The sequence below is a fragment of the Mastigoproctus giganteus genome, chromosome 12 (assembly GCF_048544385.1).
Source record: "Mastigoproctus giganteus isolate SK-2022 chromosome 12, ASM4854438v1, whole genome shotgun sequence".
NCBI classification, from domain to species: domain Eukaryota; kingdom Metazoa; phylum Arthropoda; class Arachnida; order Uropygi; family Thelyphonidae; genus Mastigoproctus; species Mastigoproctus giganteus.
In genome coordinates, this window is record NC_143586.1 from 119,598,211 (window position 1) to 119,616,985 (window position 18,775).

General features: G+C 39.0%; 1 protein-coding gene across 5 annotated transcripts in view; it reads left to right on the forward strand.

Moving 5' to 3' along the window:
- The window catches only part of LOC150077364 (UDP-N-acetylglucosamine transporter-like), a 392,219-nt gene that overhangs the window by 53,883 nt on the left and 319,561 nt on the right, over window positions 1–18,775 (forward strand). For all 5 annotated transcript variants that reach the window (XM_090386783.1, XM_090386784.1, XM_090386781.1 and 2 more), the window contains exon 3: window positions 11,201–11,387. In XM_090386783.1, coding sequence (XP_090242909.1) covers window positions 11,201–11,387 — 187 coding nt within the window. The remainder of the gene's footprint in view (window positions 1–11,200; window positions 11,388–18,775) is intronic.

Here is an 18,775-nt window from a genome sequence, read left to right on the forward strand (position 1 = left end):
CTGGTAACACAGAGGGTTGGTATTCCTCCATGTGGTGTGGTGTGGGTGCCACACCTTGACCCCTGCATAAAGTGCCTGCCTGGCAACCCAAAGGTCGCGGGTTCGAATCCCGCCTCGGGCTTGGATCAAAGTACTGCAAAAACTTTGGGAGGTGCACTATGGCCACAGAAGCCGATGTGCCAACAACTACCAAAAAAAAAAAAAAAAAAAAACCTTGACCCCTGCTTACGTTGATTCACACATGGGTGGTCACCACAGTGTGCATGTGCATGGAGGTTATACCCAGGGTTACTAACAGTCCCACCATTGTGAATGTGCAAGCAGAGGATTTGGCTGTCACAGACCGTCCAGACTTCGCCGAAATTGGGTCCACTTGACTTGAATGTCACCCGAATATCAGTTCCATCAGTATAAATTATCAGGTGATATAGAAGCCAACAGCAGATATAAAGTACTGTGTAATCAAGTCAAAAAGAAGGTTAGGCAAGCAAAGGATGCAATGATAAACAGCAAAGAGTTCTTTATTTATTGTAAACTCTAGAAGGATTGAGATGAATCATATTGATTTCTTAACATAGATGGTTTGACTCTTGATGATCCTTTGAAGTAGCTGATAAACTGAATGAGTATTTTGCCTCTACATTCACACATGAGGAGTTATTCAATGCAAGAAGTTTATCAGACTCCAACAGGGAGCTAAGTGATTTTGTAATAACTGAGAGAAAAGTGGAGGAGAAATTGTTGAAGTTAAACATAAATAAGGCACTTGGGATGGATGGAATCTATCCAGTTATATTGAAGGAGGCAGCAAGGGAAGTTAACAAACCCTTAGCCATAATTATGAGAGCAACCTTAGATTCAGGGAAGGTGACTATGGATTGGAGATTTGCAAATGTATCCCCAATTCACAAAGGGGGTTCAAAGGGTGACACAAATAGTTATAGTCCTGTTAGCTTAACTTCTGTTTTGGATAAATAATGGAATAATAATGGTTTTGGATAAATAATCTTTATCACTGGATAAAGAGGTGATACAGGATCTCCTAAACAAGACTGCAGTAATAGTTCAAACACAGCATGGGTTTTGTTAAGAAGAGTCTTGTCTGACCAATTTGATTGGATACTATGATGTGGTCAGAAATGAACTGGATGCAAAAAATAATTTTGATATACTTTGATTTCAGGAAAATTTTTTGATACTGTTGCACTTGAAGACTGCTGTACAAATTGGAGCGGTATGGCATTAAGGCAAGTTTCAGCAATGGATAAAGGGATGGTTGAGTGGGAGACGGCAGGGAGTAGTAATAAATGGAAACTGCTCTATGTGGACTAATGTTATCAGTCGAGTCCCCGAGGGTTTGCTGTTGGGCCCATTGTTGTTTTGAGTATTTATCAATGATATCGATGAAGGTATATCAGGCTTAATGTCCAAGTTGTTTGCAAATAATACAAATGTTGGAATTGTTGTTAATGACACTAAATTATTTGGATACTGTTGCACAAATTGGAGCAGTGTGGCATTGGAGGCAAATTACTGCTATAGATAAAGGGATGGTTGAGTGGGAGAAGACAGAGAGTAGTAATCAATGGATGCTGCTCATTGTGGACTAATGTTATTAGTGGAATCCCTCAGGGTTCAGTGTTGGGTCCATTATTGTTTTCTGTATTTATAAATGATATTGATGATGGTATATCAAGCTTAATGTCCAAGTTTGCAGACGATACAAAGGTTGGCAGGGTTGTTAAGGACACTACTGATGCTGTGCTGCTTCAACAGGATCTGGAAAGGCTGAGCAGATGGGCTGAGAGGTGGCAAATGAAGTTTAACATTGACAAATGTAAAGTACTACATATGGGAAACAGCAACCCCAGAGCAACGTAACAACTCTGTACTATACTGACAGTGGTAGAGAATGAAAAGGACCCGGGGGTTATTGTGCAGGCAGATATGAAGTTCTCTGAGCAGTGCAGATGGGCTGCAAGAGTAGCTCATGGTGTCTTGTCAGTAATATACAGGAATTTTTCTAGCAGGGATAAGGAGGTGATTATTCCCTTGTATAAGGCAGTGGTCAGGCCACACCTTGAGTACTGTATACAGGTCTGGAGCCCTCATTTCAAGAAGGATGTAGAGCTTCTGGAACGAGTACAGAGAAGGGCACAAGATTAGTGAATGAAACAAAGGGTTGCTCTTACGAAGAAAGGCTTAAGTTTTGCAAATTACAGTGTCTGGAGACTAGGCACCAGCGAGGTGATCTGATAGAGGTGTATAAAGCCTTGAATGGTTTGAGCATGCTCAATGCCGATGGGAATCTTCCTCTTGCTCAGAATAATCACCTGAGTGGGCATAAATTCAGATTGAGGAAAGACAGATGTAGGATAGATGTGTGTAAATTTGCCTTTAGCCAGCAGGTAGTTGGTTGGTGGAACAGACTTCCATCCCTTGTTGTGGAAGTTGATAGCCTAAATAAATTTAAGGCTCAGGTGGACAGGTATTTTGAACGGAGGGGTGAAATGGAAGTGGTTTTTTTTTTTTTTTTTGGCTGATGCTGCATAAGTTTGCTTTCTTGCATCATATGTCTCTATTAATGCTAAATACAGTATGCTACTGCAACTGGATCTAGTAAAGTTAGGCAGATGGGCTGAGAAGTGGCAATTGAAGTTTAACATTGACAAATGCAAAGTACTGCATATGAGTATTAGTAACCCAAGAGGAATGTACCAACTGTGTGATACTACACTCAGAGAGATGGAGAATGAAAAAGGCCTGGGAGTAATTGTGCAGTCAGATATTAAATTCTCTGAGCAGTGTAGATGTGCTGCCAAAGGAGGTCTTAGAGTTTTGTCAATGATATATATAGGAATTTTGCTAGCAGAGACAGGGAAGTGATTATTCCTCCCTGTTTCTTTTTGGAAGGATGTAGAGTTGCTAGAACAAGTACAGAAAAGAGCAACAAGATTTGTGAGAGGAACAAAGGGGTGTGTGTACGAAGAAAGACTTAAGTTCTGCATGTTGCAGCATCTGGAAACTAGGCACCTGCGAGGTGATCTGATTGATTTGTATAAGGCCTTGAATGGTTTTAGCAGGCTAAATGCTGAAGGGATACTTCTGCTTGATCAGACTAAGAACCTGGGGGGGCATAGATTTAAATTGAGAAAGACAGTTGTAGAATAGACGTCCGGAAGTTTGCCTTTATCCAGCGGGTAGTTGATTCCTGTAACAGACTTCCATCGGTTTTTGCGGAAGTTGATAGCTTAAATAAATTTTAAGGCTGAACTAGACAAACATTTGGAGTGACCGGATGTGCAAAATGGGAAAAGGTTTTTTTTTTTTTTGGCTGATCTTGTATAAGCTTGCTTTCTTGCATCAGATGCCACAAGTAATGCTAATGTGGTACTATACTGAATATGGTAGAAGAATGAAAAAGACCTCGGTGTAATCATGCAGTTATACATGAAGTTCTCTGAGCAGTGCATTTGGGCTGCTACAACATCGCATGGGATGTGTTCAGTCATATACATAAATTTTGCTACTATGGATAAGGAGGTGATTATCCCTTTACATATATATCAGGCAATGGTTAGACCACATCTTGAGTACTGCCTACAGGTCTGGTGGTCTAATTTTAGGAATGGTGCAGATTTGATTGATTGGGTGCAGGAAAGAGCAATAAAATTAGTGTGGGGAAGAAAAGGTGCTCTTACCAGGAAAGGCTTAATTTCTGCAAATTGCAGTGTCTGGAGACTAGGCACCTTCGAGGAGATCCGGGGTGTTTTTAGGCTTTGAATGGATCGAGCAAGTTCAGTGGTGATGGCAATGGCATCCTTCCTCTTGCACTGACTATACATATAAGGGGGCACAAATTCAAATCAAGGAAGGATTATTGCAGGATAGATGTGTGGAAATTTACCTTCAGCTTGCAGGTGTTGATTGTTGGAACAAATGTCCAGCTAGTGTTGTAAAGGTCAGTAGCTTGAATAAATTCAAGGAAGAACTAGACAGAGTATTAGAGGGGATGGGCAGGTAATATGAGAAGTGTTGTCATTATTTTTTATTATTATTTTTATTTTTGTGGCTGATGCTGTTTAAGCTTGCTTTCTTGCATCATTTGCCACTATTAATACTAACTTGACCATGGAGTCCAAACTGTGCCACCGAAGAAACCATATTTTATTACACTGAGGAACTTTGTGCTCTATTTGGTAACATTCATTAGATAAGTTCAAATAAATTGATCTTTTGATTTCCATATAAAACCATTGACAATTATAAAAAAATTAAAGTTGCTTAGCTTAATTTTCAGCACCTCATAGTAATCTTCTTAGCTGGTGGAGAGTTTTACCACATACATAGTGGTTATAGGATTCTAATAACTTATAGGGATTATGGGTTTAAAACTAAGATTATGGGTTAAAAATTTTTATGGGCTATAAAAATTTTCCTAAGAAAGGAAAGTGCACCTTCCATTCTATGGTTGCCTAAATAAATTAAATTAAATGAACAAATAATAGAAGCTAATGTTAGCTTCTATTTTTCCTTATTTTAATTTAATTTAATAGAAGCTAATTTTAGCTTCTATTTTTCCTTAATTTAATTTAATTTATTTAGGCAACCATAGAATGGAAGGTACACTTTCCTTTCTTAGGAAAATTTTTATAGCCCATAACTTAGTTTTAAACCCATAATCCCTGTAAGTTATTAGAGTCCTATAACCACTATGTATGTGGTAAAACTCCCCACCAGCTAAGCGGATTACTATGAGGTGAGTGCTGAAAATTAAGCTAAGCTGTACATACGATCTAGTTATTACATTACAGCACATAAGGACTCCTTAAAAAATCAAGAGAAAAAAATTAAAGTTGTTGCAAATTAATTTAAAATTGATGTAAATTTTTATTTAAGTTAATCATATTCATTAACAACTGACCTTATGTATTAATTATAAATTGAATTACTTAAAAATATAACCTTTTAATCAATTTAGCAATTATTGCAATTATTTTTAATTTAGATAATGGGATTGGTTAGGGTAATAATTGTAACCTTGTCAGACCAGTAAACTAATTCAAACAATATGAACATGGTAAAATGTGATTTCTTAAAACTTTCTTATTTTTTAATTTTTAAGGAGCTTGACTTCATGAGAGTGCAAGCAGATTGCTTAAACACAATACATATGTAAGAATTTTTTGATATTTCTTGATTTTAAAGAGAAGACGTTTTCATTGTGCATACAGAATGCCAATTCTTACTTATCTAGCACAACATTAATATGTAACTTCATGAAAATGGTTACTAATGGCACATTTCATTCAATTTTAAAATATATAATCTGGAAATTTCTTGTGGTGTACTGGCAATAGCATTTCAATTTTTTTAAAAGTTATTGAAGCCCAGCTCAGTGTACTTTATATAATCTATAGAACTTCTTTTATGGAGTGCATATGTAACATTAAGTTCATCTTGGAACTGTATTTATTTCAAATATGGCGCCTCCGTAGCCAGGTGGGAAGGAGCAGCAGTGCGTAGCTGCTCCTTCCCACTTCTGTATTTGGTGGTGACGGGCTCTTCTCGAGCCCGTCACCACCAAATACAGAGGATGCGGAAAGGTCATTGAATGACCGCCGCATATCCTGGAGCAATATGGCCATAGTTGCTAATGCTCCTAAAAACAAATAACAAACAATAACAAATATTTCAAATGTTATTTTTTTCCCAACAATTGTACATTATCAGCATAAGAGTTTTAGCACTGAGATGCTAAATGTGTTCATTTTGAAAATAACTCTATTATGTCTTATTTATGTGTGATTCAGTCTGCCCCAGATTGATTGTAATAAGTGAGAGGAGAACTCACCATGGGGAAAAATTTCTTTAAATAACTAGCTGATTATTATTTGTACCAGCATGTTAGGGAAAATACTAGGGGTGAAAATATTCTTGACTTCATCATTACTCACGATTCAGATAATATTACAGGGCTTAAAGTAGAAAAACTTTGTCAGGTAGTGATCATGCAATCATCAGTTGGAAAATGAAGAAAGATGTTGCAGTAGTTAAAGGTAAAGGCACCAGTTTTAGTTTCAGAGGAGAGGAATTTGACAGATTAAGGCATTATATGGCATCTATTAATTGGGCAGTGTGAGAGTGAATACATTTGAATTATGGAATACCTTTAAAGCAAAAATCATAGGAGCCATGAACGCATACTTACCATTAAGAAAATATTTCAAGAGAAGGATGCCGAAATGGATGAATGCGGTACTGACTGATCAAATAGAGCAGAAAAAGACAGCATGCAATGAAAAGTACAGGTACAAGTTTATCTGTAATAGTACCACAAATAAGATTATGTGGCCATGGCTGCATATGAGAAAGCACTAGCTAAGAGGGTAAAGAATGGAACAAGGAATTTTTCATGTTTGTGAATATAACGAAGAAAGCGAATCAGATTGGACCCCGTTGTGCACTGGGTGTGGGAAAGTCTTAGGTAACTCAGCTGAAGTTGCAGATGTATAGAATAGGTGCTTTTCATCTGTCTTTATTGATAAAAGACCCTTCATAATGAGAAGAGGCTGAGTGAGTGATTCTGAGCCATTTGAAATTAGTTATTTCAAAATTACAGATGACTGTTTATTAGAAAAACTGTCTTGCATGAATGCAAGTAAGGCTCCTGGCATAAACTAGTAATTTTGAAGGAGCCACCAGGGAGTGTATTGAATCATTAAGTTTAATCACTAGGGCATCTTTGGACTCTACAGATTCTTTGGTTTGGAGAAGTACCAATGTATCACTAATGCATAAAGGTAGTTCTAATAGTGAAGTTGGTAACTACAGATCAGTTTGTCTGACTTCAGTGGTAGGGAAAATCTTAAAGGCAATTATTAAGAGTGCAATCTAAGGACATTTAGTTAGATATGGCATTCTGAATAACACACAATATGGGTTTGTTAATGGAAAATAATGTTTAACTAATTTAATAGGCTATTTTGCCACAGTTTTTCTGGATGTAGGGAATAATAGAGCAAGCTTATCTGCGAAAAGATCTAAACCTCCCAAGGACTTCCTAATTCATTTCACAAATATACGTGGTCTCAATTCTAATCTCAACGATGTCCATTTCCACGTGCAGTCTTCCAAACCCCATGTACTTTTTCTGACTGAATCTCAGTTATCAGTTGATTCAACTACTGCTCATCTCAGATGTCCAAATTATTTGCTTTATGATTCCTTTCGCCTCAAAGGTGGTACTTGTGCATATGTCCGTTCTGATATTCCCTGTCAGAGACTTGGCAATTTGGAATCTCCTCTCTTTGATCTTCTCTGGCTTAAAATTTCTCTACCTCATTGTGTAAAATTCATCTGTTGTCTCTACCGTTCTCCCAACTCCACTAATCACTTGGAGCTCTTTGAATTCCTCTCCTTGCAACTTGACTTTATCCACTCCAACTTTCCTAACAGTGAGGTAATTTTCCTTGGTGATTTTAACGTTCACAACTCCAGCTGGCTTCCGTTTTCTAGTCACACCGACCCAGCAGGTCGAGATGCTGAGGCTTTTGCAATTACTAATGACCTAGCACAGATTGTTCATTTACCTACAAGAATACTGGACAATCCTAATCATACAGCCAATACGCTTGATCTTTTTCTCACAAACAGCCCTTCTAAGTACAAGGTTGAAGTGAGAGGTCCTTTAGGCACTTCAGACCACAACTTGGTGATTGCCTCTTCTCCAATGGAACCTTTATCTCATGGCTATTCCCAACCTCGTATTGTTTGGCATTACAAGAATGCAAAATGGGATGACCTGCGAGACTTCTTTTCTTCTTTTCCTTGGTCTGATTACTGTTTCAAAACTTCTGATGTCAATGTTTGCTCAGATCGTGTCAGTGAAATTATTCTTGCAGGAATGGAATCCTTTATCCCACACTCCACTTTAAAATCTCGTCCTTTATCTAAACCTTGGTTTTCCAATAAATGTGCTAAGGCTGTCCAAGAGAAGAACGTTGCATATCGTAATTGGCTTGTTTCCAATTCTTCAGTTTCATTTTCTGCCTACACCAAAGCTTGCAACAATTGTAAAGCAGTTATTAATCAGTCCAAACTAGAGTTTGAACAGGCTAAGAGTAGGAAACTTGCTTCTTGCCCTAATGGTAGCCGAGCATTCTGGTCTCTTGCCAAAGCTATTGGCCGCAACTTTTGCTCATCTCTGCTCCCACCTCTGTCCAAACCAGATGGTTCTGTTGTCACTTCAGCCAAGGATAAAGCTGACCTGCTAGCATCCCATTTTTCTTTGAGCTCATGTATTAATGACCTTAGTAAAACACCTCCCACCATTCCTAACACGCTCCATTCAATGCCTCCTGTGCTCTTCCGTCAAAAGGATATCAGAAGGATTTTGATGAACCTTGATGCTAAGAAAGCTCCAGGTCCGGATGGTATTTCTCCACTTGTTCTCAAAACCTGTGCTCCTGAACTTACTCCTATTCTTTGCCGCCTTTTTTCACTTTCTTATTCCAAAGGTGTTTTTTTCTTCTGCTTGGAAATTTGCTCATATCCAGCCAGTTCCTAAAAAGGGTGACAAATCCCTCCCATCCAATTATCGTCCCATTGCAATTACTTCTACTCTTTCTAAAGTAATGGAGAAATCAATTAACCGCCAACTCTTAAACTACCTAGAAACCTTCCGTCTGATCAACGATCGCCAGTATGGATTCCGTCAGTGTCGATCCACTGGTGATATTCTGACTTATGTTACCCATTTATGGACTAATTCAATGGAATGGTTCGGTGAAACACAAGTAGTTGCTCTTGACATCTCAAAGGCTTTTGATCGTGTTTGGCATAAAGGTCTTCTAAACAAGCTTCCATCTTATGGTTTGCCAACTGTTTTTAGTAATTGGTTATCCATTTTTCTCTCTGATCGCTCACTGAGGGTGATGGTAGATGGCTCTCTGTCTTCTAACTTCTCCACTAATGCCGGTGTCCCCCAAGGTTCAGTTCTTTCCCCCACTCTTTTCCTCTTGTATATCAATGACCTTCTTCCATTGACTGGAAATCCTATCCATAGTTTTGCTGATGATAGCACATTGCATTCAACTTTCCATTTTGAGAAACCTTGTCCAGCTCAATCAGCTTCAAGTTCTCGAAAATCTGCTGCCAATTCCCTAAATGCCGATCTTCAGGTAATTCTCCAGTGGGGCAAAGACAACTTAGTTGATTTCAACCCTTCTAAAACTCAATCTTGTCTTATATCTCGCAAAAAGGATTCTTCTGCTCCTATGCTTATCTTTAGTGACACTCCGATTTCTAGGCAAAATGATATATCTCTTTTGGGAATTACCCTGACTTCTAATATCTCTTGGCACAAGCACATTACAAATATTGCTTCCTCTGCATCTAAAAAACTTGGTTTTCTCTTTCGCTCTCGGCGTTACTTTTCTCCCAAACAGCTGCTCACTCTGTATGAATCGCAAATCCGCCCTGCCATGGAATATTGTTCCCACATCTGGGGTGGTGCCCCCAAAACCTCTCTCAGGCTTCTTGATTCCATTCAGAAGAGGGCAGTTAGGTTAATTAATGATTCATCTCTAACAGAGTCTCTCCATTCGCTTTCGCATAGACGCACTGTTTCTGCTGCATGCCTCTTCTACAGATACTTCCATGGGCACTGTTCTTCTGAATTGGCTTCTATAATTCCCGCTCTCTCTTTCAAAACAGTCCGAACACGTGCCGCCACCAGCCAACCTCCATTTACTGTCCAACTTCAAACCCACAGAACCAACTTTTCATCTTCCTCATTTATTTATTCAACTGCCGTTTTCTGGAACAACCTTCCTTCATACGTATTTCCTGAAAATTACAATCTACAGAAGTTCAAGTCCAATATCAACAAATATCTTCTTTCGTCTTCTCAACCTCCAACCCAAGCACGGTACTAAGTACTATAGGTTATAATACCTCTCGTGTTTGGGGTTCTCATAAAAAAAAAAAAAAAAAAAAAAACTAACTTAATAGGCTATTTTGCCACAGTTTTTCTGGATGTAGGGAATAATTTTGCGATAGTTTATTTGGATTTTAGCAAAAAAACGTGACTTGGTCCCTCACAAGAGGTTACTGTATAAGCTGGAAAATGTTGGAATTACTGGAAAGTTTCTAAGATGGATTGCTGGGTAGCTGAGGGGAAAAGGCAGAGGATTGTAATTAATGAATATTTTAAAATTAACATCAGGAGTGGGGTCCCCCAAGGATTGTTTCTTGGCTCACTGTTGTTTCTGATTTTCGTAAACGACCGATGAAGGGATAGGCATGATGTCAAAATTTGTAAATGACATAAAAATTGATAGCGTTGTTAATGGGCAGTGCCAAGCAGTGCTCTTTCAGGATGACTTGAAGAGACTTCAGAGTTGGTCAGAAAAGTGGCAGGTATGTTTTAATACAGCAAAATGCAAGGTCTTTACACTTGAGAAATGGCAACCCCAAAATTTATTATACACTTGGTGGGGTTGAATTAAAAACAACATGGGAAGAAAGGTTCTGGAAGCTATGGTACAAGCAGATATGAAGTTTTCTGAGCAGTGTAAATAGGCAACCAGGAAAGCCTATGGTATCCTATCTGTGATTTATCAAACATTATTCTGTAGAAATAGGGGAAGTCATAATTCCACTGTATAAGGTAATTGTAAGACCACATTTGGAATGCTGTTCATGTGTGGAGGTATCATCAGGAAAAAAGACATTGGGCTTCTTGAAACGGTCCAAAGATTGATAAAAGGATGGCCGTACGAGGAAAAACTATGATTATATGGGCTTACAGAGCTTGGCAACTAGGCAGTGAGAGGAGGTGGAATTTGTTATGAAGAATTCCATCCCTAGGGGCCAAAAAATTCAAATTAGAGGAAAGAAGTTTAGACCAGATTGTAGGAAGTTTTCTTTTGGCCAGCAAGTCATTGATTGCTGGAACAAGATGCCTTTGCAGACAGGTTGAAGCTGACAATTTGATTAAATTCAAAGGTCAACCAGACAGTTATCTGTGTGAGGAGGGAAGCACATAATTTGTATTTTCTTAACTATTTGTTTTTTTTGGCCAGTACTGCAAAAACCTGTGGCTTTCTTTTACTATATGGTGAATATTATTACTATTATTTGTCATTAACATTTTTGTTGTGCTTCATATATGAATTTTTTTTCCCTGTATTTTTAGATGAGTCGCAAATTGAAGTATATTTCTCTAGCCACCCTTGTAGTTCAGACGACAACATTAGTACTAATTTTGCGTTATTCTCGTACTGTTCCACAAAATGGGCCACGCTACCTTGCATCAACTACTATTGTAATCTCGGAAGTTTTAAAAATTCTTACGTGTCTTACTGTACTTTGTTCACAGTGTGGTAAGTATTGATATTTTTTTCATTTATAACATTTTTTAATTTTAAGAAAATTTTAATTTAAATTGAATTCATCATTAAAAATTAAAACTATGAAACTTATCCTTATTTTTAATAGAAAGTTTTTAAAAAGTGTACTGAAATTTTTTATCAGTTGATGCAGTGCAAGGTTGACAAAACATGATTATCACATAGCTGCAGCTGTGGATAAGGAAGCAATTCTACTTCCTTTCATATCATCTCCCACCTCATTTCCATCCCATTTTGGTTGACTAATCCCGGAACATTGCTTTTGACTGCATGACATGTATGTGTTCGACTTGCATTTTGCACAGGTATACAAACACTGAATAACTTGTAAGTAAAAATGTCCCACCTTCTTGAGATTGGGTAACTACAAACCTAATTGAAAAGGACTAAAGAATTCCTCCAGTCACAGATGGGATTCAAACCTGGCATGGATTTGTGGCCTTCTGTTGAGAGTTCTTCTCCAAACAAGTGGCAGTCAATTATGCCAACTTAGCTGCCATGGAAGACAACGCAATGTTAATCAGTTCTACAGAATGGAAATAATAGATATTTAAAGTAAAAATGAGAATTAATATCTTTTGAAACTACCTATAACAAATGATATTGAATCAGAATAGCATACTGTACTTGTTTCTTCTAATGGGATGTTATATTATTATTGCTGCTCTTATATTATTTCTCCCTGATTGGGGGTTCCACCTCGTGACGGGTATTGCTACCAAGTACACAGGGTGGTTGTTGTTATGTCTGATGTTACTGTTGGTCGAGGAACTCTCTGATAATCCTACAGGTGTTCAGGATTGCTACTTTCTGGAGTTCCTTGTAGGTGTTCGCTGGGAGACCTATTGCTGCTAGACTGTTATGTAGGTTCTTTGGCACATTACCTGTGGTTGACATGATGATCGGGGTGGTCATTAATTGTTGCATATGCCACATCTCTTTGATCTCCTGTCTTAGGTTCGTGTATTTCCTGATTTTTTCCCAATGGGATTTCTGCAGGTTGCAAGTGTTGGGTACCGCTATGTCAATCAGATAGGTAGCCTTTTCCTTCTTGTCCATAAGGGTTATGCCTGGTCTGTTGTGCGGGAATGTCCTATCTGTTATTATGGCGCTCTCCCATTACAGCTTGTGGGTTGGGGTCTCTAGTACTGCCTGTCTCTAGTACTGGTGTTCGTACTTGTAGTACGGTACACTTTCTTCGATCAACTGGTATTTCCTTGCTAGCTTCTGATGTATTATCCTCTCTACCTGGTCGTGTCTGTGAGTGTACTCAGTCTGGGTGATCACCTTCAATCCTGCGGTGATGTGTTGAATCGTTTTTGAGGCCAGGCGGCATCGTCGACATATGTCATTTAACACTCCGAACTCCTTGGCGATGTATTTTCTATAGTTCCTGGTGTTGATTACCTCGTCTTGGATGGCGAGCGTGACTCCTTCAGTCTCGGAGAAGAGCATCCTGCTCATGAGCCATGCATTGGAAGAAATTTTATCTATGTGTCCCTGATGGAGATCATTGTAGTGTCTACAAAGGAGTGTCTTCTCTGCCCATCTTTCTAGCTTCGTTTGTACCTCCTGGGTGGGGGGGACTCCTGGCTTAGGTTGAGTGGGGTATACCACTTGTCTATCTTCGTTATGGCCTGGTGGAGAGCTACTGTGTGTTTCTGGAAGTAATCCTTCAGGTTAACTCTTGCTGTCTTCTGTTACTCAGTGAGGTCTATCAGACCCCTTCCTCCTTCTTCCCGGGCAATTGTCAGTCTCTCCAGAGCAGCTCTCGGGTGGTGTTGGCGGCTCTTGGTCAGCATTGTCCTTATCTTTCTCATGATATCCTCCAGCTCGGTGTTAGTCCAATCTCTGACCCAGAAGGTGCATGTTAGTACTGGAGCTGCATAGGTGTTTATGGCTTTAACTGTGTTCCCTCATTTCAGTTTTGCTTTCAGCAGGCTTCTGAGTCTCTGATGGTATTTTTCAGTCAGGCAGGTCTTAATTTCCTTGTGCTGTAACTGCAGAGCCTGCATCATCCCCAAGTTTTTGTAGGCCTCTCCCTCTGCCATGGCTTCGATCTCTTTACCACTCTGCAGCTGGTAGTTTTGGTTGACTAATTTTCCCTGATGCAATCCGTGGGTCTTGCATTTGTCTAGACCAAATTACATCTTAATATCCTTGCTGAATTATTTGATCTGGAGTAGTTGCTGAAGGTGCTTCTCGGTTCACACGTAGAGCTTGATGTCATCCATATATATCAGATGGGTGAGGGTGTACAGATTCTTCCTTCCTTCTTTGAGGTTATATCCGTACTTGCTACTGTTGAGCATGGTAGATAGCGGGTTAAGTGCTAGACAAAACCACAATAGGCTCAAGGCACCTCCCTGAAATATTCCTCTCCTGATGGGGATTTGCCCGGTTGTGATGTTTTCGACCTTAATGGTGGTACTTCATTTCGCCATCGTTTCTCCTAGAAAGTTTGTCACTATCGGATTGACTTTGTAGATTTTCAGTGCCTCTATTAGTCAGCTATGTGGCACGGAGTCAAAGGCCTTGCGGTAATCTATGTAGGCAGTGTACATGTTGCGGTGCTTCTTGTATTCTTGCTCCATAACCGCAGCATCTATGGTTAATTGCTCTTTGCCTCCTTTGCTCAGCCGCTTGCATCCTTTCTGCTGCTCGACCATTATGCTCTGGCTCTCCAAGTGGTCTGTTATCTTCCCAATAATATACAAGATCCTGACCAGCTGGTTATGCAGCTGGTCAGGATCTTGTATATTATTGGGAGGCAGGTGATTACCCTATAATTCGCCGGGTTTCTTGTATCTTCATCTTTAGGCTTCAGATATGTGATTCCTTGAGTGAGAAACTTCGGGATTGAAACTGCGTGCCTTATCATTTTGGTGAAATGCTCTGCCAAGTGCTTGTGTGTGCAAGTGAACTTCTTGTACCAGTAGTTGTGGACATTATCTATTCCTGAGTTCTTAATCGTCTGTTTTACTTCTTCCCGAATCTCCCCTCCTCTCATTTCTTGTACGTCCTTGGTTTTCTTGCGTTCTAGTTCTATCCAGGTGGCTCGGCTGTTATGTTTTACTTCCCTGCTCCTTTTCCTCAGAGATCCTCAACTGTCTTCTTCTTGGGTGGTCCATTCCCTTGTTTCCCCGTCTTCTCTGAGATTCCTGTAGAAACATCTTTTGTCCTCATCGAAGATTCGGTAGTTTATTTTCCTCTTGGAGCTCTCTTTGTATCGGCATAGTCTCTTGCTGAGTGCAAGGAGGTTCTGTTTCAATGTGTCCAAGTACTCTCCTATTCTCTGAATTTTTGTCTCATGTTTGCTGTGATGTCTCTCTTGAGGATGCTCTTCACTGTTGAGGATGCTTCTAATGAGAGGTTATATTATTATTATTATTATTGTTGTTGCTCTTATATTATTTCTCCCCGATTGGGGGATTCCACTCCATGACGGGTACTGCTACCAAGTACACAGGGTGGTTGTAATGTCTGGTGTTACTGTTGGTCGAGGAAATCTCTGACTATCCTAGAAGTGTTCAGATTGTGACTTTCTGGAGTTCCTTGTACGTGTTCACTGGGAGACCTATTGCTGCTGGGCTGTTATGTAGGGTCTTTGGCACCATACTAGTGGTTGATATGATGATCGGGATGGTCGATACTTATTGCATATGCCACATCTCCTTGACTTCATGTCTCGAAAAAATTACTTCCTAATTTTTTCCTCATGGGTTTTCTGGACATTGGTAGTGTTGGGCACCACTATGTCAATCAGGTAGGTAGCATTTTACATCTTTTCCACAAAGTTATGTCCGGTCTGTTGTGTGGAATGGTTTATCCGTTATTATGGCGCAGTCCCAGTAGAGCTTGTGGGTTCGTGTCTCTAGTACTGCCTGGGGTTCATACTTGTATTATGGTACACTTTCTTTGGTCAACTGGTATTTCCTCGCTAGCTTCTGATGTATTATCCTGGCTACCTGGTCATGTCTATGAGTGTCCGCAGTCAGGGTGATCACCTTACAACTCGCGGTGATGTGTTGGATCGTTTCTGAAGCCAGATGGCATCATCGATGTGTGTAATCTGACATTTCGGGCTTATTATTATTATTATAATCAGCTATATGGTGCAAGGAAGCCTGAGGCTTATGCTGCACCAGCCAAAAAAAATTTTCTGAATTACCCTGAGAGAGAGAGAGAGAGAGAGAGAGAGAGAGAAAAAGAAAGAAAGAAAGAAAACGAGTCAGAAGTAGAAGGGAATCACCAAAAAAGAGAAGAATGATGATATCTAGCTCAGGACCCTGGGTGTGCCAAGCCCATACTCACCAGATGTGAGCCCATTCTGTTTATTTGTATTTATTGCTGTTTCTTTATGAATTTGGGTTTACTGATTCTGAATATGATGTTAGTTTTTATGAAATCACTGGCTTACCCAAAAATGAAAGAAAATTAAATATACAATAATACTAGATTTATTACTAGTGTCTAAATTCTGTACAGAATAGAATATTAATCTTTGCTACAAGTAAACAAAAAACATAAAAGCTCAAAATGTAAAAAAAATCACATATTGAAAAGTATAAACTTTCTCAGGTTTTATAAAAAAAATTTACTTATAAATGTGCATATGAATTCGCCCTTTGTCTTTTGTAGTCAGTATGATCATCCTGAAATCAGATATAGTCACCCATCAATTCATCTAGTCTTTCTTGGTACCTCTACTCCATTGACTCTACATCCTATTAGAATCTCTCCCCATACTCTTCACTAAAGCTGTCCAGATTTAATCTGCAAAAATCTAGGTGGGAATGTAAATAATGGCGCTTGAAAAAGGGTGACAAATCCCCCCATCCAATAATCGTCTGACTGCACTTACTTCTACTCTTCTAAAGTAATGGAGAAATCAGTTAACTGCAAACTTTAAACTATCTAGAAACCTTCCATCTGATCAATGATCACCAGTATGGATTCTATCAGTGTCGTAAATGATATTCACTGGTGATATTCTAGTTTATGTTACCCATCTGTAGACAAATTAAATGGAAAAGTTTGGTGAAACTGAAGCAGTTGTTCTTGACATTTCAAAGGCTTTTGGTCATGTTTGTCATAAAGGTCTTCTAAATTGTTTTTATAATTGGATATCCAGTTTTCTCTCTGCCCGCTAATGCTAGTAATAGTAGATGGCTCTCTGCCTTCTAACTTCTCCACTAATGCTGGGTGTTCCTCAAGGTTTGGTTCTTTCTCCCACTCTTTTCCTCTTATATATTAATTTCCTTCTTCCATTGGTCAGAAATCCTATCCATAGTTTTGCTAATGATAAACATTCATTGCATTCCTTCTTTCAGTTTGAGAAACCTTGCCCTGCAAACTTCTTGAATATCCACTACCAATTTCTTAAATGCTGATCTCCAGGTAATTCTCTACTGGGGCAAAGGTAACTTAATTGATTTCAATCCTTCAAAAACTCAATTCCTGTCTTATATCTCACAAAAAGCATTCTTCTGCTCCTAAGCTTATCTTCAATAACAGTTTGATTTCTTGGCAAGATCATATATCTCTATTGGGGATTACCCTGACTTCTAATCTCTCTTGGTATAAGCACATTACAAATATTGCTTCCTCTGCATCTGAAAAACTGGGTTTTCTCTTTCGCTCTCAGTATTACTTTTCTTCCAAACAGCTTTTCATAAAAATCAAAAATCTACCCTACCATGGAATATTGTTCCCACATCTGGGGTGGTGTCCCCGAACCTCTCTCTGGCTTCTAGATTCCATTCAAAAGACAGCAGTTAGGTTAATTAATGACTCATCTCTAAGGAAGTCTCTCCACTCTGTCTTATAGATGTTCTTTTCTGTTTCTGTTGCATACCTTTTGTGTAGATCCATTGGCACTGTTCTTCTGAATTGTCTTCTATAATTTCTGCTTTGTCTTCCAAACCAGTCAAGATCCTTTTACTGTCCAACTTCAAACTCGCAGAACCACCTTTTCTTCTTTCTCATATATTCATTGAACTTCTGTTTTCTGGAACAACATATTCATATTCTTCATACATATGTCTTGAAAATTACAACCTACAGAAATTCAAGTCTAATGTCAACAAGTATCATCTTTCATCTTTTCAACCTTCAACCCATGCATGGTATCAAGCACTATAGGTTCAATTATCTCTCGGACCTCTTGGGGGTTCTCATAAAAAAAATGTTTGCCAATGATACAAAGATTGGCAGGTGGTTAATGACAGTAATCAAGGTAAGTTATTGCAACAAGATCTAGAAAAATTAGGCTGATGGGTTGATAAATGACAGTTGAAGTTTAAAATTACCTAGTTTAAGGTACTGCATATGGGCAACAGTAATTGCAGATTAACATGCCTACTATGTGGTACTACACTCAGCTTAGTGGAAAATGAAAAAGACCTAGCTCACCTATGGCTCCATCTGGGCCAAAGGCGGGATCTTCCCAGTGGTAACCTCACATTACTGACTGTTAAAACCACTTCTTGGGAAACTATATTATTTTCTTCACAAGCCTGCTCAGTACTAAGGCTGCCCTTCATCCCAAGAAAATCTCCCTTCATATTGCTGACACCTTGTGCTAGATAGTTAAATCTCTACATGCTGTGATTGTATGTTCTGAGGAAGGGACCAGTGACCGTATCTAGTGTTCACTTAACTTCACTCTTGAGCCTCTTGCTTACTCATTGGCTGCAAATCCCATGGAAGACACCTGTATCTCAATGGGGAAAGTTTTCTGACCTTAGGCCTGTGGTAGGATCCTTGCTGACATACCATGGTCTGGGGTCGGATGATATTGCCAAGCCTAGGCTTCCAAGATGTGAGAGATATGGGGTGGCCTTTCTCTATTCCCCCAAGTATTAGCTTGTTCAGTCTTCACATTGCTCTTCCTCCATTACTTTGATGGTACTTGTTCACAGGGGCATACACAAAGGGATGTCTTCACTTACAACTCCATCCTCTCATTCTGTTTCCCTTCTTTTTTCAACAATTCCTTACTCTGTTCCATAAAAGAATTTCTTTTTCTGTAACTAGGTTGGTTTACCAGAGACCCCAACAATGTGCCTCTTCTTGGCTAAGGTGTCAGGTTTCCATAGTTGCTAAGTGGCTATACAGTACAAACAACACTCCATGACACTGATACACGATTACTACATAACGTGGATTGACTTCAAAGAAACTGTTTTATCACCAAGATAATAAATGGATATGAGGGGAACCTATCTCCAGCTCTGCCTAAACCAAGACACAAAAAAAATCAGGAAGTAAACTAGTAATTTTATATCATATCTTTGTTAAAAATTCAATGTACGAAACCAAATAGGCTATTTTTAAGTACATTTAAATAAGGTAATTCA